General features: G+C 45.3%; 1 protein-coding gene across 6 annotated transcripts in view; it reads right to left on the reverse strand.

Moving 5' to 3' along the window:
* Positions 1-443: 443 nt before the first annotated feature.
* Positions 444-26,497, reverse strand: part of LOC147606854 (uncharacterized) — a 63,741-nt gene continuing 37,687 nt past the window's right edge. The window contains exons 10-17 of one of the 6 annotated variants that reach the window (XM_086791315.1): positions 25,651-26,072; positions 24,660-25,560; positions 23,727-24,519; positions 23,129-23,196; positions 22,417-22,573; positions 22,169-22,308; positions 7,841-7,879; positions 444-784 (exon numbers count right to left, since the gene is read on the reverse strand). In XM_086791315.1, the coding sequence (XP_086647441.1) occupies positions 605-784; positions 7,841-7,879; positions 22,169-22,308; positions 22,417-22,573; positions 23,129-23,196; positions 23,727-24,519; positions 24,660-25,560; positions 25,651-26,072 (2,700 nt within the window). In that variant the 3' untranslated portion in view covers positions 444-604. Of the gene's footprint in view, positions 819-7,840; positions 7,880-22,168; positions 22,574-23,128; positions 23,197-23,726; positions 24,520-24,659; positions 25,561-25,650; positions 26,073-26,497 lie in introns of all 6 variants that reach the window. The other 5 variants (XM_086791314.1, XM_086791316.1, XM_086791311.1 and 2 more) reach the window with 5 other exon arrangements.

The following is a 26,497-nucleotide window of genomic DNA, read 5'->3' on the forward strand; positions in this document are numbered from 1 at the left end:
CTACCGTGGAATCCTCCTGGGGGTTCAAGACCAGAAGAGGCCGAAACTTGCCGGAAGCAAGAGCTGCCTGAGAACTAAAAACCTGCCTTGAAAAACAAGAAGGAGAAATCGGGAGCAGGAAGGTGGAAAAAGGAAAAAACCAGAAAGAGGCACTGGAGGGGGGAGGAGAGAAGCATCCAAAAGAAAATTCCCAGAATGCCCACATCCAATTTTAATAAACCATGGTATGGAGAGAACCCACCCCATTCAAAATCACAAGAGTTTCAATGTTACATATGAGCACAAACTAGGGAATACAACATGTGACACAATGCCAAAATGCCCACATCTCTATGACTGTGTGCTTGCAACCTAGTCACAGTCCACACGCTAAAAACGATCCTACACAACACAGATTTGATGCCATTGATAGATTACTCTAAAATCATACAACTGCACAAAACTAATGAAATAGGTGCTTACTCATGTCGATAACATACTCCAATATATTGTTCTACAAGCTTAGCCATGATAAGCATACATGTTCTATAACATAACAACTTCACCCAAAAAGTTTATTTGCCACCAAAACAGAACAAGTGAAGGACCATTGCTGATTTCTGATTTACAAGAAACTCACATGCGAACTCTCACTACAACAGTGCACTCCTAGTTGGGTTGGCATAATAGTGTCGTCTATACACATATTTCCTTTGCTTGGACTTCTGTGAAATGATGTCTTGAAGCAGCGCAGGAGTTGATTCAGAATCATGCACCGTTTGTGTTCGAACCAATAAATGACCATCTAACACCAGCAATTGAAGTAGTTTTTGACAGCTCTGTAACAAAATACACGTGCTCTCTCTCTCTCTCTCTCTCTCTCTCTCTCTCTCTCTCTCTCTCTCTCTCTCTCTCTTAGATAGAGACACCAAGCTATACAGAGCCCAACACCCCCGACATAATGCCCACACTCATGTCACCTCAGGAGGATCAGAGCCATCATTTCCCACCACTGCAAGACTTTGTCCCGCCGGCTCAGCCTTACTACATTTGTAGCATGTTGCAGAGCCCTATGTGAGATATATATTCTTGGCTGATGCAAGAGCTTGAGGCTCTTTGTTTTTTTATGGATATTTTTACTTTCAGTTCCATGATGATGTATTCCATGGATATGATGTGACATTTTGGTCTCATAGGTCATTTTGGCCTTTTGCAAACATTAATACAACTCTCTTCTTATTTTTTTGTAATGGTTGGTTGATCAGATTACGAAAATGTAATACAAAGCAAAGGTCGCATGACCAGCTATACAAACATGTACATAGAGGCCGTCAGACCGCACACACTAAAAAGGCCACATGAGGCATGCCCACCATACGAAGAGCATGAAAACTAGGGGTCAGCTTGTGCCCTGGTGATAACATGTGCATTGATCAAAGAAGAAACTTGCCAAAGCAATAGACCACGAACATGCTGGCATGACCTTTCACCCCTGATTCTGAATCAAAGATGAAAGCATTTCGCATGAGCCAATTATGCCAAAGACCCAACCATCGAAGAAAACAAAGAAGACCTCATGTTGCTGATTGTTCCCCCCAGGCTGATCATGACCAAATACCCATTGCCTAGTTGACAAAGTGTGTCCAGCCACCATTTGCCACACTGAAGAGATGAACTCCCATAACTAGCAAGCCACCGGGCAAGAAATAAACCTGTGCTGTCTAGATTCTGGACAAGTCTGGCAGAAGATTCGAAAGTCTCCGACGCCGAAGGGCAGTGACCAAAGGCAAGCCCCAACCATGACTCGCCAAATAAACACTTTGCCTTGAAAAGGAAGCTAGGAATGCCAACCACAAAATAGGATGCGCTTCCACCAAGAGGCCATTTTCTTAACATTCCATACTTTATTAGCTTTTTTCTACAAGCCATCTCTTCTCTTGGACCAAAAGATGATATACAACATTAGCAAAAGCCTTCAACAGCCTGCTCTCTCTCTCTCTCTCTCTCCTCTCTCTCTCTCTCTCTCTCTCAGCTTGAACAGCTGAAAGTGGCAATGGAGGAGACCAAAAAGGATCTCCAGCAAGATATTGCAGCAACCTCTAAATGGATACAAGTTGTGAAGTAGCAAAAATCAGCCCCGTAGCGTCTCAAAATGCAATGATGAATGCCACACTAGAGGAAGATAAACTGGAAATAGAAAGGGTGACAGGATTTCCGAAAGGCCCTACACCCAAAGCTGATGGGATCGCGGGGATCATAGGACTCTATTTGTTGATGCCTAGCAGGTGGTTAGAAAGATGGAGCCACGGCCCAGCCATGAAATCGAACAACCCCTCATCTTACATTTTGTGAAGACCAGGGAGACCAGCCTAGCGGGTAGTTAGAAAGAGGGAGCCACAGCCCAGCCATGAAATCGAACAACCCCTCATCTTACGTTTTGGAGACCAGGGAGCCAAGACTGGAATCCTAAAAAGAGGGTTTCCCTTTGGGGCACCAAAATATATCTAGGAAACCACCTCACACCATTATAGGTGGACCACAGACAAAATGACATGGCCTATGTCATGGAAGCTAGGAAACCAAGCAAGTGGGCAATATACCGTAATGGCTGGGTGATCATCACAAACAGACTGAGACGCCCACATGATGGTGCAGGGCCTATGAGACCAAAGATGCCTTGGAAATGGCAGTTTGGAAGTATAATGGAACTCTTTGGTCAGACATAGGGGGGATTAAAAGACATACACAGATAGAGATGTAGTCTTTTATATAGAAACTGACCAAAGCCCTAAAAGAGGGCTACCTAATGTCACAGGATATGTATGGGAAGCAACCTTCAGGAAACAACCACGCACCACTAGAGGCGTGCACGGTTCAGGGGGGTGGCATGCCTTTTAAAGCACAATATGCGACAGATGCTCAAAGTGTTAAGATAGAATCGGGAAGCACGATTTATCTCGATGCGACTCGCAGGGCCTAGCATGAGAGTTATACATATTGCAATATGCTACTTCCCACCAAAAAATTTGAGGTTTGCATGCAGTGAGGAGACAAAAGTGGAGAGTCCTCATATGCACCTCTCTTTGTTGACATTGCAGAGTTCTCAAGGGAACATACTCTTACTAGGGAACTTTAATGCTCAAACAGCAGGCAGGCAAGTGCAAATGTATGCTTTCCATGATGATGCCATCAGTTTGTCAGAGATTGATTTGGATTACAGAGGAGTAACAAAGATGATAGGGAAAAACGATCAGTTGAAGTTCCAAACAAGGAGAGGGAGCAGAAAGCCGAAGAAGATTTAAGATCCACGGTTGTGAAGAGCTCTGATCCCCCCCCCCTCCTTGTGCACGCCTCAGCCCGCCCCCCTCTTCCCTCAGTCGCACAGCTGCCCTTCCCTCCCTACGTTTCTAGCCCCACCCCCCCACCCCCCTCTTCCTTTTTTTCTTTCGATTCAGGCCCCCCTCCCCTCCTCCTCTCACGATGCTTGTGCCTGCCCCCCCTCTCTCGCTTTCTTTGCCCACCACCCCCCCCCCTCTGTTCGCCGCTCTGCCCACCGATTAGCGCCAAGCGGCCTATGGGACATCGGCTATGGAGGATCCAGATTCACAGATACACATAGCAGTTTGGAACTGCAATGGAGCACTTTGGACACTGGAGGAGGTCATGGAGGGACGGGACATCATACTACTTACAGAGACGCACCAGAGCCCAGAGAGGGGGCTACCCAAAGTAGAGGGCTATCAGTGGGAGTTTACATACAGGGGGACCACACAGCAGAGCACATTGAGAGGATCTAGAGGTATAGCGGTACTCTTCAAGCGAGAGCTACAGGAGCGCCTACAGGTGGTAGCACGTGACCAGGAGGCTAGATACATGTGGATTAGACTGCAGCTTTCAGCAGACAGGGTGTTATACATTGCTCTATGCTACTTCTCTCCTAGAGGATCGAGATATGCCATGACAGCAGAGGACGAGAGTAGAGGCGAGGAGGAGGACACAGGGCCATTGGGAGAGTCACCATATGCAGCCCTTTCAGATCAGATCATACACTACTCCAACCTGGGGGAAGTCCTCCTTATGGGGCACTTCAATGCATGGACACAGAGCCGACAGTGCGACATTTATGATTTCGAGCACCCCGAGGTGATGCACACACTAGAGGTGGAGGACACGGGAGCTTGCAGGGTGTCAGAGGACATGGGCCGGATAACACCAGATATGGTCATCACTTACTTGAGCTGGGAGCGCGACACCATCTCGTTATTTATAACGGGATGAGACAGTGGCAGGATTCAGGAGCACTGACATGCTTTCCACGATCGCGGGGGGGGGGGGGGGGGGGGAGCACAGTGGACTACATCATGGGGTCCATGGAGGCCACACAGGCAGTGACATCTTTCACCATCCCCCCCTATCCTATTGGTACAGATCACACGTACCTCTTACTGTCACTGGCGAGCTCCACACCAGCACCCACACAGCCCACACAGGCATCGCATACAACTTTCTACTTCACCCATGACTTGGCAGACATATATGAGCATCATGTCTATGACGGGCTATTCTAGATGGATCCCTGTCACCTCTAGACACACTCACCACCCAGCTGTCATCTCTACTACATACGGCCGCCACCCGCAGCTTCCCCCATCATACACATTGCACACACAAATAGATTTGGGAGCATGCCCCGGAATCGGTGGTATAATGATGAGTGCAAAGAGCTATATAGACACCTCCGTGCCCAGAGAGCACTGGGGACCATTACACAGAGACAGGCGAGCCGATAGATGAGGGATCCTCACACGCCGTAAGAGGCGTGCATATGAGGAGGCACAGTACTGGGATATATACCACCTACTCATGAGCAGAGATGCGGCCACTGCATGGTGCAGGATGAGAGCCTCACCCTCGTATCCCAATTGAGGATCACACATGGCACACATGCAAAGAGCCTCTACCATATCCCTCAGCAGCCGCCCATACCACAGCCACAAGAATCCCGCCCTACCACCTCTACTTTCTTTACTGCCTCGATGGTAGAGAGAGCTATCCCCGGTTACAGCATGGGAGATCGGCTGACCACACAGGTATACAAAGTGAGCATCTTATTTGTGCAGCTGACACACTGGGACCCTTTGTTGCTCACCTCTTTAATAGGTGGGGGCACTAGTGGAGGGCCTACCAGCTGAGTGGACTATGCACACCATCGAGACATGCTAGACCCCAGCAACTACAAGACTATCATGATTGGTCATACATTGGCCAAACTTTATGGCGCAATGCTCGAGGCAGATGTGAGCTCATATGCAGAGAAGGAGGGACTACGAGCACCAAGGCAGGCTGGATTCCAAGAAGCTTTCTCCACTATTGACCATATATTCACTCTGAGATGTCTGACTGACCAGGCTAGGGCACGGGAGAAGAGATTATATTGCTGCTTTGTGGATTTCCGCAAAGCATTTGACACGGTGCCACGAGAGAGACTCTTCCAACGCCTAAAGTCATTGGGGATCCCATCAGAGATGGTTTGGGGCATCTATGCTTTATATGAGCAGGTCTTCGGGCGCATACGATGCCCCGGGGGGCTATCTGATGTTATTGCTAGCACCATAGGTGTGAATTAAGGATGCCCACTCTCTCCTACACTATTTGGGCTTTTCATCGATGAGGTGGCTAACTTCATTGGTCACAGTGGTGGGGACGAGGTAGACATCTCAGGTACCACAGTCCACATTATGCTATATGCAGATGATATTATTCTGGTCTCTGAGTCGCAGATGGGACTACAGCACCATCTCCATGCACTCGATGACTTCTGCACACAGAGGGGGCTTACAGTGAACCTTGGGAAAACCACGGCCATGATTTTCCACACCTCAGGGCCGGTTCGACGACAGGCCATCTTCACACTAGCATATGTGTACCTGGGGATTACATTTACGACTCCGCCAAGAAGATTTACTATGGCACAGGCAGCCAGGGATAGACTCACACGAGGGTATGCAGCTCTGGCCATGCTAGAGAGACAGTGTCACCAGGAACAATTCCAGGAGCCCCGCACGAAGGGGTGGTTGTTTGACACACTAGTCACCCTTGCTTTGTGTATGCTGCAGCAGTATGGGCACCTCGGCTCGCCACCTCCACATGGTCTCAGATAGAGAGGCCTCAGATTCTCATGCTCTCACGGATGATCCGCAGCAAACCCTCCGTCCCACATGACATTGTCCGGACGGAGTTTGTTGCACCTCCTATGCTAGTAGAGGCCCTCTTCCAGACAATCTGCTTCATCCAGAGGATCAGAGATATGCCATCAGATCGACTCTCACATAGAGCTTTTAAGGCGTCCAGGTAGCTCGCACAGAGTGGAGATAGGAGAACATGGTATTCACAGATGATACAGCGGCTCACTCAGCATGGTCTTGACATAGATCACCTCCCACCTTTCCAGTATGATAATACATGCACCACACATCCAGCTCTCTCACAGTGAGAGGAACAGAGTCCTTCAGCAGGATTTATGGCAGCGATACACTCAAGAGACTTGGATTACACCCAGTCAACCTCTACAGCCGAAGATGCTATACTACAGAGATCAGTTTATGCGTATCTCAATGGATGGATTCATACAGAGACCTGGATACATGGATGTGTACATGCCTCACAGTGCCCGAGTGGTGATTGGCCACCTCAAAGTGTCATCACACCAGCTTGAGATTGAGGCAGGTAGGGCAGCACGGATCCCCAGAGCAGAGAGGATCTGCAAACTATGCCAGGAGGAGGTTAAGAGTAAGGAACATTATGTATGCAGATGCACAGCATATAGTGTCATTAGAGAGAGATACACCACCATTTTAAGATGACATCCCTCACTCCGCCAGATCATGGAGTCCGGAGACCAGCGCCGCAGATTTGGCCAGTTCTTGCTAGAGATAGTGCGCCACAGAGAGACACTGCTACGGACTCATACCACAGGGAGAGGTGGGCAACAGCTCCAACTCACTGATTTCTTCCAGAGATCTATCTCAGTGCCTATCGTGACACAGGAGGGGTTACACTTCAGCGCGTTGCGGACCTCCGAGCCAAACGGAGATCGAGAGCACCCGGCTACCAGACTCCCAGACTACATCAGAGGGAGATCACATAGCTACGGACTCAACATCAGCACCATATCCAGGAGCGGCTAGCTCACTTACACTCACCCGGAGATCATGTTCCGAGGTATTTTGCCTCGCCATCACCTATGTATCACATATTACACCCCCATAATGGTACTGGTTGGAGCTAGACAGATCTGCATTGAATTCTTGTATACCCTGGGCATATAGGTTGCATATTGAGCCTCTAGTGGTAGTGCTCCATCCATCACCCCCCCCCACTAGCTCAGTACTTTCATAGTTTATTTCATGTTCATTTCGTCCTTTTTTTTTTTGCACATCCAGAAGATGTATGTTGAATGTTGATTGATGAACTACCATTGTCTCATAGCCCTTGTGGTCTTATGTTAGACAAATAAGTTTTCTTGTCATTCTCTCTAACAATCATAGATGTCGAGGACCACTTTGATCCCCTCACATTGTAAATTTGTATCATTGTAGTATTGTTATCATGGCACTTTCATGGCTGTTGTTTTCTTTCAGCGCTAGTTGGATTTTTCAATATGTTTTTTTTCTTTCCGCTCTAGTTGGATTTTTCATTATGTTTTTCCAATGGTTCTGTCACTTCATGGACACATTGTAACACTTTTGGTCTCATAGATCCTTTGGACTTCTGTAGACGTTAATAGAACTTGTTTCTCTCTCTCTCTCTCTCTCTCTCTCTCTCTTGCTGTCAAGGAAGAAAAAGAGCAGTCAACACTTACCGTTGGATTCAGCACATCTACTTGTTCAATAATAGATTCCTGGCAAAAGTGAAACTTATGTTAGCAAATGACTTTACGTGCTAGTAAATAAAACGCTTTTTTTAATCTATCACGTACAGTTTTGTGCTCCTCCCCCTAGGCGGGCCCTAGCATCTTCTTTTTGTAATGAAAAGAAAAGGTATGGCACGCAAATGAATAGCTAAAATTTGCTACATACTAGAAAAAGTTACATTATATACTTGTGGAATAAAAACCATCAAGCACATTGATTTGAATGGACCTGAGGTATAAGAACCTTGAAGAAATTACATTCGGTTTGACAGCTCATCCATTTCTTAAGTTCAGGTTATGGGGCTTGATTGAGAGTCATTCAGAACAAAAATTTCATCTGACCCTTCCACATGTATAGTCAATCTTGTTTTGACATATGGCCTAACTTAAGTAGTTTTACCTAGCCAATTTTGGAGATTTTGATATCCAAAGTGCTTCCATTTAGTATTATAATATAACAATATACATTTTTATAAGATTGAAAACATATCCAAGCTTATAAAGTTAGTGAAACCAAATAGACAAGGAATAGAAAAGGCCATTTTCAACTATTCTGCAAGCCGTTGTCGAAGTGTTTGAACCCTGACGTGTAATATAATATATTTTCTCCTTTTAAAGTGAGTGAAATCAAATAGACAAGGAATAGAAAAGGCCGTTTTCAACTATTCTGCGAGTCATTGTCGAAATGTTTGAACCCTGACACGTAATATAATATATTATTCTCCTTTTAAAGGTGGGTGGCCTGCAATGGATAAACACTTGCCCACGCAAGGCTCCACTAAGCAAGTAGCCAAAGGGAGAGTAAGCTTCCAAGGCCGAAAGCTCTCCAAAAGCCAATGCCAAAAATCCAAAAGAAAGGCCTTGGGCCAACTAGAAAAACGCAACAACACGAGTGTCATCTATCTCCTGCAACAAAATGCAGCGGCCCAACCTTGCCAACTACTCCATGTTACAACCCAAGGCTCTAGCACGATTAACATTACTAACTATAGTTAGGTTTATAGTTAGGTTAACCAAAGACTGGGTCTTTCTGCTCGACCCTGTGTCTAATGTTAGTTGCCCTTAACATGATAAAACTGTCCTATAGCTCGCTGCACATCATCATTATTGATACGCTTGACATTGTGAATCACCTTGAGTGTAGGAAATAAAGTGCTAGTGATTCCTTGTCTTAGAAATGCATCTTTTACAACCTGACGGATTGCTTGGTACCCTTTCATGCTGATTCCAGCTGCATCACAAGCATGTTGAATTAATGAAGAATCGATGGAGGTGGTATTCTCGCTCACTACATTGCTGACAACAGCTTGGCGTATTTTAGGATGATGAGGGTCAATAATAATTCAGAGAATATCCTTGGTATTCAAAATGGCTTTGACCAAATCCTTCCATCCCTCTTCATTAGAACCACACACCTCTTGCAAAAAATTCCTGTGGCAGAACACAAATCATGACTATTTTGTTTAAATCACTGAGTGCATAATGAAAGTTTTGTTACTTACTTTGTTGTACGAATCCTTTTCTTCCGTGCTCCACCTTTAAACGCAAGAGATTCTATGCTAGCCAATGTCTCTTTGCGTTCATGAGAGCACCATTTGGTGTGGGCATCTTATGGGGAGGTTAAGAGATATTTATGAGGCATGGGCTATTTATGGCTCCTGCTTTCTAGCAGGCCTATATAGGTGACTTTTGGAGTCAGTTTGTGGGAGCGCTCCTCAAACCTCGACGCAAGGCCCGTGAGACTACTCTATGCTTACATCCAAGGGGTGTGTTCTAATGGTATCGGACGCCATAGCTTTGCACGTGGAGCCATGTCTCTAATGCTACTAACCTGGTGGTATGGGATGCCACGGCTTTGCACGTGGAGCCATGTCTCTCATGCTACTAATCTCCATGCTCGGGAGTGAGCCTGAATGGCGCTATGGTTGGGCGGTGAGCTAGATGCCAATGTCTTTATGTACCCATGTTATGCTTAATCGCACGTGTTTACCAGAGAGGGGTCTTACATTGGTATCAGAGCCAGACCTTGTTGATATTGAGCTGGGAACACTCCGAAAGGAGCAGAGCAGAAAAATCCATCACCAAGATCTTCTGTCTAGTGGCTGCTTTTCTGATCTTTCAAGGTCCTGTAGTATGGTACACCGAGTGCGGAAGACAGAGAGGAGCCAGATATGAGTGGGCAAGATGGCATGGTTGGATGTGCTTAGAGCAGTCTTTGTTCCGCTGCATATCCATGTAAAAGCAGAGGAAAGTGCATGTAAGGTTGGTGCTTTTTCCGTGTGTTTGCTCAGTTTCATTGAGGTCTCTTAGTACGGAGATTTGCACAATGTGCGACTCCTGTAGGATCAGATTTTGTGCCATCAAACTGTGCTGTAGTCGCCCTATGGGTGGTCATAGAGAGTCGATTTGGTATGTCTGTCAGTGTGTCTGCTATGCGACCTCATGGAGGGCACATGACAGGTGATGAAGGGATGGTTACTATGCTAAAGGTCAACTGTTTGATCATCAGATGGAGGGGGACAGCAGCCAGGTTTCGTAGTGCCTAAGGTCAACCATGGGGGTTATGTACCCATATCACGCCTGTATATTGAAGTGTTTGTAGGGAAGAAGCTCACTGTAGCATGCCCTGGTTCTGGTCGCAGACAGCCTTGGGAATTGTGTGTAGCATGCATGCTTGGGTCACGCCCATGGCCATGCTAGGTGCCCACATGTGGGGCTGTAGACGGGTACACCACAGGAGAGCCCACTTTTTCTAATTTAAAAAAGCACGTCGTGTGTGATAATCAGTAAAGCTTTATTTTGTTGTTGTTGTTGGTTTTCTTTTTTTTTTTGGGCCTGGGGGGGGGGGGGGGGGGGGTAGGGGGGGGGTTCATAAATAGCATCTGTATGGACTGAATTTGGTCGCATGCTTTTTTGAACAATTTCTAGCTGATTCAGAGCGCTTTCTCACATGTGAGGGATGGGCTGTGGTTGACCATCCTAGATGGCGCTTTTTCTCCTTCCAGCTGGACTTAATCACCTTAAGCAACAGACGATCAATACCCATGCATACTCAACACGCTTTTGCTCCAAAAAAAACTTCATCGTTTACAGCTTTTCATAAATCGTTTACACGTGCTTTTTGGACTACACTCATGGCGGAAAAAATAAATTCTTCCTCTCTGCCTATGCATACGCATGAAGTGCCATTTGTTCAACCTCAACAACACCAAGCTATGGCCGAATCTTCAACTCATCTTGTTGCGCATCAGTAACATGCTGGCAACCTGTTGAATCAGCCCCAACACACACAGGTATTACCTCAGTATGTGAGACAGCCGGCCTCTATGCTACCCATTGGCATTGATCCTAGCTTTTTCCCTGCTTTGTCTCAATATTCACAACCATACTCTCAGTATGTGGGCTAGATGCAACCTCCTCTACCTCTCAGACAGCCATCGCCTAATCCTTATCCCCCTGCATCACCTTCACTTCTTGTGAGTTCTTTGTACTACACAATTCTTGATGTATAGATACAATTACAGGAGTTACACTCCCAAGCTGCACAAGTAAACTCCCACACAAGTTTCTTTCCACCTAGATCCCTTCTCGTTAGGGTGGAAAGAGTGTGAGCAGCTTCACATAGATAGCCGGTTAGGGAAGTGGAATCCTTTTCTTAAACTGTATGGATAAACATATCAGCATGTCAATGAGATACAAATTATGTTTCAGCATAAAGCATTTCCCTATCTGTAATATGCACTCTGAACTGTAGTACATGGTGACAAGATGCCTCATCATTAGTGCATCATTGTACAGCGGTAGGACCCTTTAGGATATGATATTGTCATATGCCGTGGCCCCATTGTTATCCCCTGTCCGGGATATGTCAAGCACGAGCTACGTAGGTCATTCCTCAGCCTTGAGTGTCAGTCAAGGCAATCAAGTCCCTTAACCCACTTGAAGAGAATCATTCCTGCATGTAGAGTTAGTAGAGACCTTACGGTTTGTATCAGTTCATGGTCTGCATTTGCATAGCATTCATTTCATATGCACCATTATTAGCAGATTATTCAGCATATAACACTTTACCAAGTCGTGTGGCATTTAATGCACAGTCGGCCAGCTCTATAACCAGCCGACCAACCACCCACTTCATATAAATAGCAATCGTTTTGCATCATCTCAGCATTCAGCCATTGGATCATCGTCCCTTGAAGTATAAAGGCATTCAGTAGCAAAAAACGCATCATCGTCATCAGCCCAAGGAAGAAGCGCTTCAGCCTCTTGCCTTTCTCAGCCCTGCAGCAGATTTCAGCATTCACATACTTCATCGTTTGCTCCATCCTCCCGGGTGAAGGTAAATGCAGCATATTCATTCATTCATCTTGCATATTCACAGCCTAGAACAGTCCCAATTCGGCCCATCTCTCAGCCACAGTTTGCAGCCTTCCTACAGCCCCTTGGAAGAGTGCATTGGCCTTGAGATTGGACATCATTGGTGCTTCTACAGCAGTGTACAGTCAGCCCGACTCTTTGTCTTCCGAAGGTCTTGCGTTTGGCTTATCTACAGTCCCAAGTCAGTCATTCTCTACAAAGTAATAAAGCAAATACTTCTAGCAATAGGAGGGGGCACTTCAGTGGGTAATTTGGGACCCAATAAGGTGTATAAAGCTCTCTCTCTCTCTCCCTCCCTCATCTCTTAGAGTGTGAAGTGATAAAGTGGATTGCTAAAGACTCACGAAACTCAGGATAAAGAAGGCGATGTGAGACTTTGTGAGACAGAATTCTACATCTACGCATAATTCCGTTGCATGTTACATTGGTATCAGATTCAACTTGTCCACACACACCACATCCTAGCGTAAGAGCATCCTTGGATGGTCAAACTTCGCTCCGGCACGACCGCCAACTTCAATAAAATGTCTACAGAGGAGAGTACACATCAACAGGAAGATGTCTCCCTCGAAGGAGACCATGCTCTTCCACCAACAACAGATACCAGAGCTCCACTCAGAGCACAAAATCAACTTCTCATGTAGCATCTCCAATTCTTGGAGGCTACGGCAACAAAACCCACTCCACCAACTACGCCCGACTTCATCTCCCTTTTTTTTCAGATGGAACAACAAAGACGAGAGGATGAGGCCGGACGACGGGAAGAAAAAGCTAAAGCAAAAGCAAGAAAGCAACAAGAAAAAGCAGACAGACGGGACTATGAGGAAGCTCAACGCACGCTTGAAGAAGACCGGCGTCAGACTGACCTCGCAGCTCGGGAGCACCAACAAGAGCTCGATCAAGAGCCAATGATACTCTAACACAAGCAAGAAAGGGAGGCCATGCATCTACAACTTCAACACACTCTCTCTTCAGTTTCTCCGCCCATAGATGCTACCGGCCAAACTCCCGCGACATCAACGACCGTCATCTAGACTCAGCCAAATTTTAGTAAGTATGATGGTTAGTGTGATCATTTAGCTGTCAATCAATTTATTCATTAGTTTAATGCATATTTTCCTTTAGCAAAGCTAACAAATCCTCAAGATAAAGTCCACATAGCGGCTCCCCACCTCACAGGTGAGGCAGTCACTTGGCGGCAGCATTGGTCTAGTTTACATACGGACCAGACCACAGGTGTCATAACTTTTCACTGGGATACGTTCGTCCATGACCTAAAGACCACAGGTGTCATAACTTTTCACTGGGATACCTTCGTCCATGACCTAAAGACTTTCTTCCCCAGTATTTGAGCAACCTGGCATATGAGGACTCAAACAAAACAAATCACCCGTGCTTTAGTTTTCCGGTAAGGTTATCACTTTAGCACAGCAGTTAGGATTATCACTTTAGCACAGCAGTTAGGATTATCTAAGAGGACCAAGATTAATCAATTCATTCATGGATTGGATCCTAATATTCGTTTCACAGTTCGCAACTTTGAACCTAGCACATATGACCAGGCTTTGACTCTCGCTCAAAATGAAGAAATGAAGATGAACTGAGCTAAGCCAAAACAAAAACAATCTAGTATCAAACCCCAGCTAGGAAAGGATGCTTCGTCTTTTAAAGACACTAAGACTGACAACTGTTCTAGCTCTAGTTCAGCGCATAAAGAACCCAAGCCTAAGAAAACCCCTGAGGAAGAGGCTAAAGCAGGCATCACTGGAGGATATCTTCCTCCACAGGACCAAAGAAAGTGCCAGTCAGAAAACCGATGTTTCTACTATCATACCATTGGGCATGGTAAGAAGTATTGTCATAAATGACAAGCGGAGCAAGCCTCCAAAGAGCCTTCGGCCATAGTTGTCACAATGTCTCCCGCTCCTCTATCACCGCCTGCTACCACCAAAGTGGTTCAGCTCTTACCTTCTATGCATCCCATGCCCTCTCAAGGGCTTGATGCTAAGTAGGAGGGTGAGGTTGCAGCCACACAGAAAAGCCTCATCCAAGGCCAAGGACAGCCAATTTGTAGTCCTTTTTGACATGGGCAGTTTTGAGGACACCATCTCTCCCCAATTGGCTACCAACATGAACTGTACCTTAGTGCCCTATCATTTAGACGTGGACAGGTTTACACCTGGTCTCTGCACCCACATTTCTCAGAAGACACAACAATTTCCTTTTCAAATTCAAAAGGCCTCATTCCAACGAGATTTCATTGTCTCTCCTCTTTTGCGGTGTGACATGATCTTAGGAATCCAGTGGTTTTGCCAGTACAAACCCATTCGCAATTGGGGGCAAGACACTTTTATTCTCTGTAAAGGTTTTCCTGAGCCTCTAACGATTCGTGGGGATAGGAGCATTCTTGGCATTCCTATGATTTCTCATCTCCACGCCCGATGAGCTATCCACAAGGAAGTGGAAGGAGCATTGATTTATATTCGTACACTCAGACAGCTTGTATCTCATCGATAACATCTGTCTCATCTTCTTCTTCAATCCCTCAGTTCGCATATCCCCTTTCTCAACATCAAGATATTCTGCTTTGGGACAATCTCCCGCCCAGTCTCCCACCTTCTCGTCCTGAGGATCATCATATCAATTTGGTTCCTGGGACAAAACCTCCTAACAAGTTTCCCTATCATCTTTCCAAGACTTTCAAGGACAAGCTAGAAAAGCAATCAGTGATCACAACACTCGTATTGGAAGCATGTTCTTTATGGACGAGTTTTCACAGGCAAAATAGAGCACGAAACACTTCAAAGGCTCCAGACGATGCCAAGTTCCCAGTGGAGTGATCGGCACACCAAACAGGGTCAGCCCTACCACCAGTTTGGAGTAATGATCAAGTACATCCCTAGTCAGCATAACCCACTTGCAGATATTCTTAGTAGATAGACCAGCATCCAAAGCATTCAGGGGTCTACGATTCTCAAAATCTCTAGAAAAGACTTTGCTAGCATGAAAGGTCAATCTGTCAATTCCGCAAAGTTTGGTACTCAATACAGTTTGGCCCTCAAGTCTGAGCCTCGCCATTATTCAATTCACAGAGAGACAAACAAGTCTAGATGAGATGTCCACTTCAAGGAAGGAGATTGGGTCTATTTGTGTATAATGAAACAGAGATTGAAACAAGTGGACAAGCGTTGTCCCAAGCTTTCTTTCCGTAGTTTTGGACCTTTTCCTATAGTTAAGAAGCTAAGTGATGTCTCCATGAAGTTGAAGTTGCCTAACAGCTGGACGATGCATGATGTTTTCCATGTTTCTTGGCTAAAACCATATGTTGGACCAGAAGTTTTTCATGTTTCAGATGAAGTTTGAACAACAGCCAGACGTGGTTGACAAAGCAGAAGTCATTAAGCCTGAGCAGCTCCTTCTTCATCGTTGGAGGTATGGTTCCGATTGAAGACTCCGTCAGTTCTACATGAAGTTTTGAGATCGAGGTACCCACGAATCAGTTTGGCTAGACAAAGATGTCACATGCACTCTGCACTTTAGTGCATGGTGACAAGATGGCTCATCATTAGTGCATCATTGTACAGCAGTAGGACCCTTTAGGATATGATATTGTTGTATGCCGTGGCACCATTGTAATCCCTAGTCCGGAATACGTGTCAGGCATGAGCTACGTAGGTCATTCCTCAGCCTTAGAGTGTCAGTCAAGTCAGTCAAGTCCCTTAACCCACTTGAACAGAATCATTCATGCATGTAGAGTCAGTAGAAGTCTTAGGGTTTGCAACAGTTCATGGTCTGCATTCGCATAGCATTCATTTCATGTGCATGTGAACCATTGCAGAAGCCTTAGAACTTTATTCCACCATTATTCGGCATTATTAGCATATTATTAGCATTATTATCACCATTATTCAGTATTATTAGGATATTATTCAGCATATAATACTTTACCAAGTCGTGTAGCATTTAATGCAGTCGGCCAGCTCTATAACCAGCCGACCAACCACCCACTTCATATAAATAGCAATCGTTTTGCATCATCTCAGCATTCAGCCATCATCGATTCAGCATTCAGCCATTGGGTCATCGTCGCTTGAAGCATAAAGGCATTCAGCAGCAGAAAACGCATCACCATCATCAGCCCAAGGAAGAAGCGCTTCAGCCTCTTGCGTTTCTCAGCCCTACAACAGATTTCAGCATTCACATACTTCATCATTTGCTCCATCCTCCCGGGTGAAGGTAAACGTAGCATACTCATTCATTCATCTTGCATATTCACAGCCTAGAACAGTCCCAATTCAGCCCATCTCTCAGCCACAGTTTGCAGCCTTCCTACAGCCCCTTGGAAGAGTGCGTTGGCCTTGAGATTGGACATCATTGGTGCTTCTACAGCAGTGTACAGTCAGCCTGAATCTTCGTCTTCTGAAGATCTTGCGTTTGTCTTATCTACAGTCCCAAGTCAGTCATTCTCTTCAAAGTAATAAAGCAAATACTCCTAGCAATAGGAGGGCGCCCTTCAGTGGGTAATTTGGGACCCAATAAGGTGTACAAAACTCTCTCGCTCTCTCTCTCATCTCTTAAAGTGTGAAGTGATCAAGTGGATTGCTAAAAACTCACGAAACACAGGATAAAGAAGGCAGTGTGAGACTTTCTGTGTGACAGGATTCTACATCTAGGCATAATTCCGCTACATGTTACACTATCTCTGTGTAAAGACGATGACATGGGCTGATTTTCAGCTTGTCTTCAAGACGGCTTTTGTTTCTATTAACAAGATAGACAACTTTCCGAAGTTTTTTAAGTTGGAGATGGGGAAGAAGAGCCGTGATATCTATTTAAAGGAGATCAAAGAATTGTTGAACCGCTGCAAAGCTCTTGAGGAGCCAAATGTGTTGATTTATATGATATATTTATTTGGTCTTCCACACCAAAATGAGGTTCTCCAGAACTACATTCATTCGCTGGATGAGATCTACCGCTACACCAAAAACTTTATGATACCCTTGCTTTTAGAAAGGGTGGTGAGCCCAGAAGAAATTCTTGCAAGAACTAGAACCCTCAAAGGACAAAAAGTGGGATCATACTAGAGCATCACAAGATAGTCAGTCACAACGCAATTCACTCCAGCCTCCAGGGTCAAAAGAAGATCTCTCGCACTAACCAAGAAGGCGGTGGTGAAGCCGCAAAAGGATAATCTGTACTTCGAGTGCAACTAGCCTAGTCATCATCAAAGGGATTGTCCGAAGAAGAAGTCTTAGGGTGGTAAGTCTTTGGTCTATATCACGGAGCTAAGAGCTAACTCTTTGATCTCATCTGTTGAAATTCATCATCTGGATAGTAGAAGTTGCCAAGGTTGTCAATTAGTAAATCTGTCTTTGGTCCAAATGATCTCCTTCGAGCTGACGGATCTATTGGCAAATACCGGGTATGTTTTCCTTAGCAACGGCTCTACTCACAATTTCATTTCTTCGCATTTGGTGCAAACACTCCGGCTATCCATGGTGGCAAGTGGACCATCATTATGTGATCAGACTTGCCAGAGGTGCAGATGCAAAAGTGTGGGACCAAGTAGTGCCTAGGTTGGAGATCAAGATACAGGATTATTGAGAGGTTTTAGACTTCCACACCTTGAACCTTGACAAGGTTAATATTATCTTAGAAATGTCATGTTTTTTGAGAAGAGAGAGACGATGATGTTAGATTATCAGTCTCATAGGCTCTCTTTTGTTCATGATGGTAAAGTTTTTGTGATCTGAGGTTATATTCCTCGTAGATTATCAGATGTATATGCAACTCTCAGGCTCCAGCCGAGGAAATGCATGAAACTCTTTTTGATCCAAAAAGTGAATTATTATGTTGTTTCAAAAATCTTGATCATATATATGTGAATGCAATTGTGTTGCTTGTAATGAAATAACAAAGGAACAAGAACTCTTAGATTTTCCTAGTGAGTTGCTCGATGGTGTTCCTCCTGCAAAGGAGTAGACTGCGGGATTGAGTTACTAGCCATCCCGTGACCCGTCTCCCAGCAACCGAATCAGTTCAGCTAGAGGAAAGAGGACCACATTGCTCAACAATTATAAGAGTACCTCACTAAGGGCTTTATTTAATAAAGTAAGTCTCCATGGGGCACACCTATTCTTTTGTTAAAGAAGAAAGGCGGTCATATGTATTTCTGTGTAGATTACAGAGGGTTGAACAAACTCACCATCAAGAACAAGTATCCTTTACCAAGGATGGATGACCCGGTGGATCATCTTCAAGGTGCAGAATATTTTACAAGATCAATCTATGTCATGCTATCATCAAATAAGGATATAAGCCTTGAAGATGTGCCTATGACTGTGTTTCGGATGCACTATGGCCAATATGAATTTTTGCTCCTACTGTTTGGGTTAACCTATGCTCTTGCTACTTTCTAGCAGATGATGAACAATTTATTTAGTCCACATCTAGGAAACTAGATTTTGTCTTCCTGGATGATATATTGATTTACACTAGATCACTGGAAGAGTATGTTCGGCATCTAAAAATCATCTTGGACATTCTGAGGTGACATAAGCTCTTTGCGAAGGAGTCTAAGTTCTTCAACAGGACCTTTTGTATCTGAATCACATGGTGTGCAAATCAACCGAAACACAATTTGGAAGGTCTTGGAATTGCCACTAGGAAAGTGAAATCAATGCTGAGTCAACTTTTAAGGGGGTGAGAAGCAACATAGTCAAGATAAGTCCTCCGATGGTTTGGAGTGATAAGCACAAACGGTGTTCTTGAGCACTGAAGGAGCTAGTTACCTCAACGCCTCTGTTGCTTGAGACGGACACAACCAAGTTCCCATAAGGTCATCTTTGTTCCAGGATGGGATCAAGTTTGCCGTATATGCAGCTTTGTTCCAAGAAGATTTCAGATGCACAAATACAGTATCCTACCCAGCAAAAGGAGCTTCAGGCGATTGTCCATTGTAAGGTCTCCATAGACCTAACCAAGGATTATCTGACTTAGAACAAGAGACAATAATGGTAAGACCCACATACGTGAGAAACCCTAACACGGGTTTCGTAGACCTAATGTCGTATGCATTGCGTGACCAAGAAGAATTCTTGCTAGCAACTCATCACCCAACCTCCTCGAACCACCTCCCACATGAGGTCTAATTGCCATGAGCCTACCAAGCCCAGATGACCCCAACTTGGTGTCTAATACCACCTGCTTGCAGTTTCATGACCCTAAAGTCCTGCATGCCCCTAGCAAATCTCTTGTTTGCGGTGGATACCTCTAATAACTCATAAGTGCCCCAAGGTCACTTATAAAGCAATAACCCCGCTATTATTGGCCCTTGCTTTATTTATGAGCTTTCTTGCTTTATTTATAAGCTTTCTTGCTTGATTTATAAGCTTTTAGCTATAACTGGATCCTTGCTATTATTTATTGACCCACGGCCAATCCAGACCTCATCCTGGTAGCACCCTTAGCCTACGTGTGAACCCTCCAGGTCCCCATGCCCTGCTAAGCCTTAACCTTAATCCTAGGTTAACCCTAACCCTAATCTTGGATTAGCACACGCGCCTCACCTTGGGTTAACCTAACCCTAGGCCGATTGGGGCATAGCATACTTCCCCCCTTTTGTTCAATTCACATCCTCATGAATTCTTAAGGAGACAAACTTTTGTAATCAAATCTCCGGATCACAGATAGCTCTACTCAAGTCCTGGCTTTACCTAGCCATTATGAGACTCCTCTTGTAGCCAGGTCGGGGGAGGGCCCCACCCACGGAACATACAACATGTGCCAAGTGATACGCACGACTGAGGCAAGGCAAAACTCCTCAATCGCCGTGGCAAGGGGATAAAGATTCCATTTCGAACCGGAAAGGTGAATTGCAATTTCATCCGCAAACTTGCATCCAAAAGCTCCTCCAAGGTAGACAGGGGCCCTCCAAGATTCCACTTTGAACCAGAAAGGTAAATTGCAATGTCATCCGTAAACTCTGCATCCAAAAGCTCCTCCAAGGTACAAATAGGTAGAAAGGGGGCCTAAATTCCTGCGTCCTACAAGTATAGAAAACTTCTCATGGCCATACTGAACTCCATCTCTGCAGCTGGTGGAGGTGAAGAAGTCTCTAGCTACTCAGTCTTATTCTTGGATCTAGAAAGACGCACATGCATGGTAGCGGTACCTCATCCGTTGGGTCTCAATGGCCTTGAGAGAGTGCGGGCAGCCTCTATCTGAGCGCCTACCCCTGCGCTACCAGTAGTCTGCTCCTGTTGGCGCTGTAGGAAACCGAGGCTGCAACAGAGACTTCTCTCTAGCTCTTGCAAGGCCTCTCGTCTATCATGGGCCGCCGATTGAAGAAAGAGAGAGATCTCTTTGGAGTGCACCATCCAGGACTACAGCGACTGCAACAGGATGGAAGGTGTCGTCCAAGGTCTACTTAGCACAATTGCAAATCAAGGGGTCCCAAATCAAGGAGTCAGAGATCCTGGCAGTTTGCTGGCCATCCTTGTGCAAGGTTGCAGATGACTCCTCATTGTATATGGGAGAATCGTGCGACCTTGGCCCCACTTTAGTGGAACCCCAGGAGTGGCATTGGCTGGACCCCACAGCCCCACAGGAACACCCCAGCTTCCCCTTTTTCACATACTCCTCTGCCCAATTGGGACGGCTGATCCAGCTACACAGGGTTGACAGCACTCCAACAGTGGCTGGCATCTCCCCTCTTCCTCACCGACGACTGGGAGAGGCTTTGGGACAGCTTTCATCCAAGGAAGATCACACTGTTCCTCTGACCAATGAGCACTTGGCTTGCGATTGTTGGCCGCCCATGTGGCGCTCTCAAGGAGTCTCAGCATCACTATTTTGGGAATGCCTCAAGGCATAGCAAGTCTGATGGTGAGTTCCGTAGCTTAAGAGACCATCGCATGGGCGAGGCGAGACCGGCACTCTTCTATGAGGAGCACAGCAAGGGTCGCACACTTTAACTCACCCACTTTCGGAACTCTGCTATCACCACTGCTGCGGCCACAGTGGCACCCTAGACCCCACAGACCCACACTAAACATCAATGGGAGCCTATCGCACCCTAGCATACCTTGTGTGCATGGTGCAGTGAGGCCATCAAGGGAAAAGCCAAAGACCATCCCCTTTATCTCTACAGATATCCTCCACATCCTCTGAGGGCATTTGGAGCACCTGATGGGTGATTCAGAGAGCATGGATCAGCACCTGGAAGCCTTCTTCCAGCACTTGGGAACTCCAGTCCCTTCCTCACCAAGGGGACGGCAGCAGCACTTTGCACTACAGGCCCCAAATGTGGCTTCCCGCCCTCCCCCCTGAATGTAGCTTTCCTCCAAGAGAGCGCGAGAGAGGGAAGGGGGGGGGGGTGCGTGCAGGGGCCTTGCTTTCCATGGGCAATGCATCCTCCTTTTTACATTGATCAATGGCTTCTCTTGTTTTGAAAGGTTGTCTCTCATAAAGACATCCCAGGTGTTTACCTACATCAAAGAAGTTGGTGGCGCTTGAGATATTGAAAGTAGTTCCAAACTCAAAATGCTTTGCAGCAACAAGGGGAAGAAAGGGTGAGTACATGTGATTGGGTTCTGCAAAACTTGTGCCATTAAGCAGAACTTTGAAAGTATATCTCAATCTCTGCACGATTCAAGCAAAGATACTTTGAAGGGAAAAAAAAATGAATCATATAGCCTATGTATGACAACAAATCTATATGAGATGTTCCTAATAATATTGCAAATAAAGAACTCTGCAGCTAGGCCAACAAAGCAGTTCACCTAGTTAACAAGCCCCAAGGGAACTGCAGACATCTTCTTTCATGAAAACTGCAAACAAAATGCATCTGCCTCCTGAAGCTAGCCACCACCAAAACATGCTGTGAGCCACATAACTTACCTCCAATACACCAGGGTTGAGCATCACAATCCCCATGACCCTTCTGTTCAGAGATTTTCTCATGACAGCATTCTCTTTGCCACCTGCTTCCAGCCAAGGTAGTACAGGAACCATCTCTACTGCATAGTTTTGCCTTCTCCCTAAACCAGAGGATTGGTTGTTAAACTCTCTTCGTTGTAAAAATCGACCTTTTTGCTCAATTTCAGTTGAGGTTTTTTCAATATTTGCTGCAGATTTCGAACTCTCACTTGCATTCTTGACATTCAAATCCTCGACGATAGCCAAATCATCCTTGTTAGAGTCTATACCATCATCATCAAAAGGCAAACCTGGCCTTGGTAGATGCAAGAAGAAGCGCTCATTGTGAGGAAAGGATACAATTCGAATATGGTCAAAAGCCATTACCTGCATACACATATCGTGCTAAGTATTCCATTTACTTTTTGACCACCTAGAAGTATGAGATGCAAAGAATCTCTCTTGTATGAGTCAACTTAAACATGTACCAATATAAATGGAAAGGGATGGCCTCCAAATAAAAAGAACAGATACATAAGAACACACATAGGAATAATGAAACTAAATAACTGGCCCAGCATGGAAAAATAATCTGATGGGTACCTTCGACATCAGTTGTTGACTTCTAATTATCTTCAATGAACAAGACAAGGAAATTTGCATCTATGTATGTAATAATTTATGTATATATGCATGGATGTATGTATGCATACATGAATTACATCTGTGTATGCATGTATGTAATAGCATATGTATGTGCGCATGCATGCATGTATGTACGTGCATACTATATATCATATTATGTACATACGCATAGATACATTTATGAACTAAGAAACAATTCTGAACAAAAATGCTGGTAAGCATTAGATGTCTTGGAGTATTTCAAATACAAAAACCCAGATGCGTGCAGGCTTCACGTGAAAAACTGACAGATCTTACCTCTCTTGCCAGTCCAAATGAATGCAGCGCCTTTGCATATGATTCTCCAACTTCAACCATTCCATTTCCTGTTTTAAAAAGGCATTCACAAATGCATTCCATACATTCCATCAAAAAGTTCAACATCTCCTCCAGACTTGAGTGCATCACTAAGCAGTAGTAGCAGCAACCCTCTAGCCAGGTAAACCGATAAGAATGAAATTCTAGGAAACACTCGAGCATTCGGATCATTTCTTATTGTTTTTGCAAAGCCAGGGTTTCCAGACACTCCTGGTTTTCACGTGGTCAAAAGGAAAGCAAAGAGGCCTATTGTAATGCTGACAAAATAGCAACAATCCATTCTCATGTACTGCTTAATTTTTCCTAGTACCTATTGTGCAGATAATTGCACTTGGAAGTGGAAGATGGGTGTGGGTGTGGGTGTGGGTGTGGACGTGGGCGTGGGCGTGGGCGTGGGCGTGGGCGTGGGCCCACCTGGCACGGGATGTTTCACAAGTTTTCTCTTGAATAAGGTTGTGTTTTATGCTTTACTCCTCTCTACGGTCTACCTAAAAAGCATAAAAACAAACAGTCATCTTGACAGGAAGCCAAAACTCACCTTCAGCTCCGACCAGTTCTATAGCATCCCCCATTTTTATCCCTTCTTCTCCTGCCCTTAAAACAGCAGCATGCACTTGTTTTAACATGGGCATCTGCATAGCATCATCCAGGTCCTGGATAAAGCCATCTCTTTCCTCCAAAGTTTCTGTTCTGAGACAACTTTTCGACTCCAAGATACCTTTGTTGTTCATGGTATCAGAAGAATCCAAAATCAGAGACTTCTCCTGCAAAAATGGCAGCAGCTCCAAACCCTTGGATGCACCTGCTGCCTCGAAACCTTCTGAAGGAGAAGGATCATCCCAAGACCGATACTCCAAACAGGCATGTTTGGTAGACTCCAAGGCAAGCATGCTCTCGAAAGCCATGGTAGCAGTACGAGCCTTCACTTTAATACCTGGAAACCCTCTCTCTCTGCGCTGACCAAAACCACCCTCCTCAATTGCTGCTCCAGTCTTCACTCTTGCAACACGAGACGCTTCAGTGGTGGATGCAACCCTCTTGCGCTTTCGGGTAACCTCATCTTGATCTTTCTCACCAATCCCCTTTTCAGGTAAAAAGGGTGCAATTGAAAGCTGCCCTGATAATACAGTTGCAAAAAGATGGAACAGTTCTCCCCACTGTTGCTCAGGCCTCAGAGTCACCCAACCTTGTTCTAGATATGTCTTCATCTCTCGCAGCCAAGTCTCGAAATTTATAGACTCGTCACTGGTCGAAGGGCAAAAAGGAGATGATGTAGAATTTTTATAGAATTTTGGAGAGAGCACAAAGGCCTGGCAATCCTCCCCAATAGCCTGCAGATCATAAAGCACGACAATGCACATTAGGCAACAGAACATGCACTATGCAGACTCTGATACCAGAGATATCAGTTTCTGTATCTCGTGACTTGCTTAAGATGCGGGAAAGCATGGACCAAAAGTAGAGAGCATACCACCATACCCTGGTCCTTCAGAAACCTGAAAGCTGTGAATATATCAGACTCCTTGCACTGACGCAGTGCATCTACTAGTATTTCTGACACTTCAGACTCCATGGCTGAGTTCAGAAAGACTAACTTTATGAGCTCCACAGCCATTGCCGCTCCCACAGACTTCTGTACCATATCGGCACTGCTAACATCCTTCAATGTCGTTGGCCTCGGCAATTTTTTACGCACGTGAGCACGGTTCGGCCGGGCCCTGGCACTGATAACATTTTTAAGGCTTAAAGATAGCTGTTCATTGGTGGATTTTCCTGGTATTAACTCATCAGCAGCTCGTAGTGCATTCTCAGCAAGGCCTTCATCGAGACAATTATCACTATGAGCTGCAACAGCAAGCCTTGTTTCTCCTTCATCAGTCCTATTAGAGTCCAGCAAACCAGGAAGACTTTGACGACTGGCTCTTACGCTCCTTAGAGCTACACAAGAGGGTTCTGTCACCTTCTTCAACGAGCTTGGTCGTGCTGCATTCTTGCATCGGACAATATCATTTATGGCAGCAGAAAGTGAGGGATCCTCAAAATCGTCCCAGCTAAAACCTTTATTGGTTGAAAGGGAAGGATTATCCCCACAACAATTTCCTCCCGAACCCTCACCATTCAAAGAGTTGTTTGTATCATCACCCAAGGTGTGTACACTTGATTGCAAACGAAGATACTTGGTGTAGCGCGTCCCAAGGAGATTGCAAAGTGCCATCATAGCTTTACGCACTGTAGGAATCATCTTCAGAAGAGCAATTCTTCTCCTGCATGTTTCTGGGGGTGCTGGAAGCCCTGGTATTGTGTTCCATTCCACACGATTGTATCTTGCACCCAATATTGCTCTTTGTCTTGTATAACATGCAATAAGGACCCTGCAACAAACAAACAAGAGCACCATAAGCATGCGAATTATGATGTATTTTAAAACTGATTGGTTGTTGAATATATGTTTTGCAGCTCACCTGTCTGCCGCATCTTTCCAAGGATACTTCTTTTTCCTAAAAGGGCGAAACTTTCTAACCACACTAATCTGAGGCACAAAGCTTGGATCTGCGTCATCCTTAGGATCATCCATTTCTGCATGTTTTTCCATCTTCTTCTTAGATTTCTCTGAGGATCCCCGCCTTTCTCTGATAGAATCCTGGGTAAGGCCTTGGTTACCCGTACAATTATGATGAGATTGATGTTGTTTCTTTGTGATCTCCAGACTAGCAGATCCTAGGACGCCATCAGATGAGGCTGCACGCTTCTTTGTTGATAAGCCTTTGGAGCTCCTAGGTCCCAATGCTATCTTTATCTGTGAGGAGTTTGAAGGATCTTCCGTAGAAGTATACATCTCTTGTAGTCGAAGTTTCTGGTTCTTCTCGTATGAAGCTCCCAAAACCTGCAAGACACACCCACAGTCCGTGAATACTTCATGCGTGAATAATTCACCGTTGGAAACTATTACAATAGTCATCACTAATCCCATTATCCCTTATCAGTACCTCTTCAGAGCCAAGACAGCAGAGTGTACATGAAGCTGCCAGACTTCCATGAGGATGCCTTATGCCACCAGACATGAGCCTAGACAAGATAGACACCTATCCTTGTTCTTTTAGTGAATGCAACCCAATTCCTGAGTTTAAATGGAGTGACTGCTTGGGTGGGGACTGCACCTAGCGCCCACATTGTTGGACATGGCAAGGATATAACACTAATTGTTACAATATTGAGTCTCTTATATTGGCAACATTTATCTTTCACTTCCCCTCTTCTAATGGCAGGAGTGGCGCACTTCTACCTCCTCCTAACACTCCCTCCACCACC

This window comes from Cibotium barometz, chromosome 56 (assembly GCF_041138505.1).
Source record: "Cibotium barometz isolate CiBa-2024 chromosome 56, ASM4113850v1, whole genome shotgun sequence".
Classification (NCBI taxonomy): domain Eukaryota; kingdom Viridiplantae; phylum Streptophyta; class Polypodiopsida; order Cyatheales; family Cibotiaceae; genus Cibotium; species Cibotium barometz.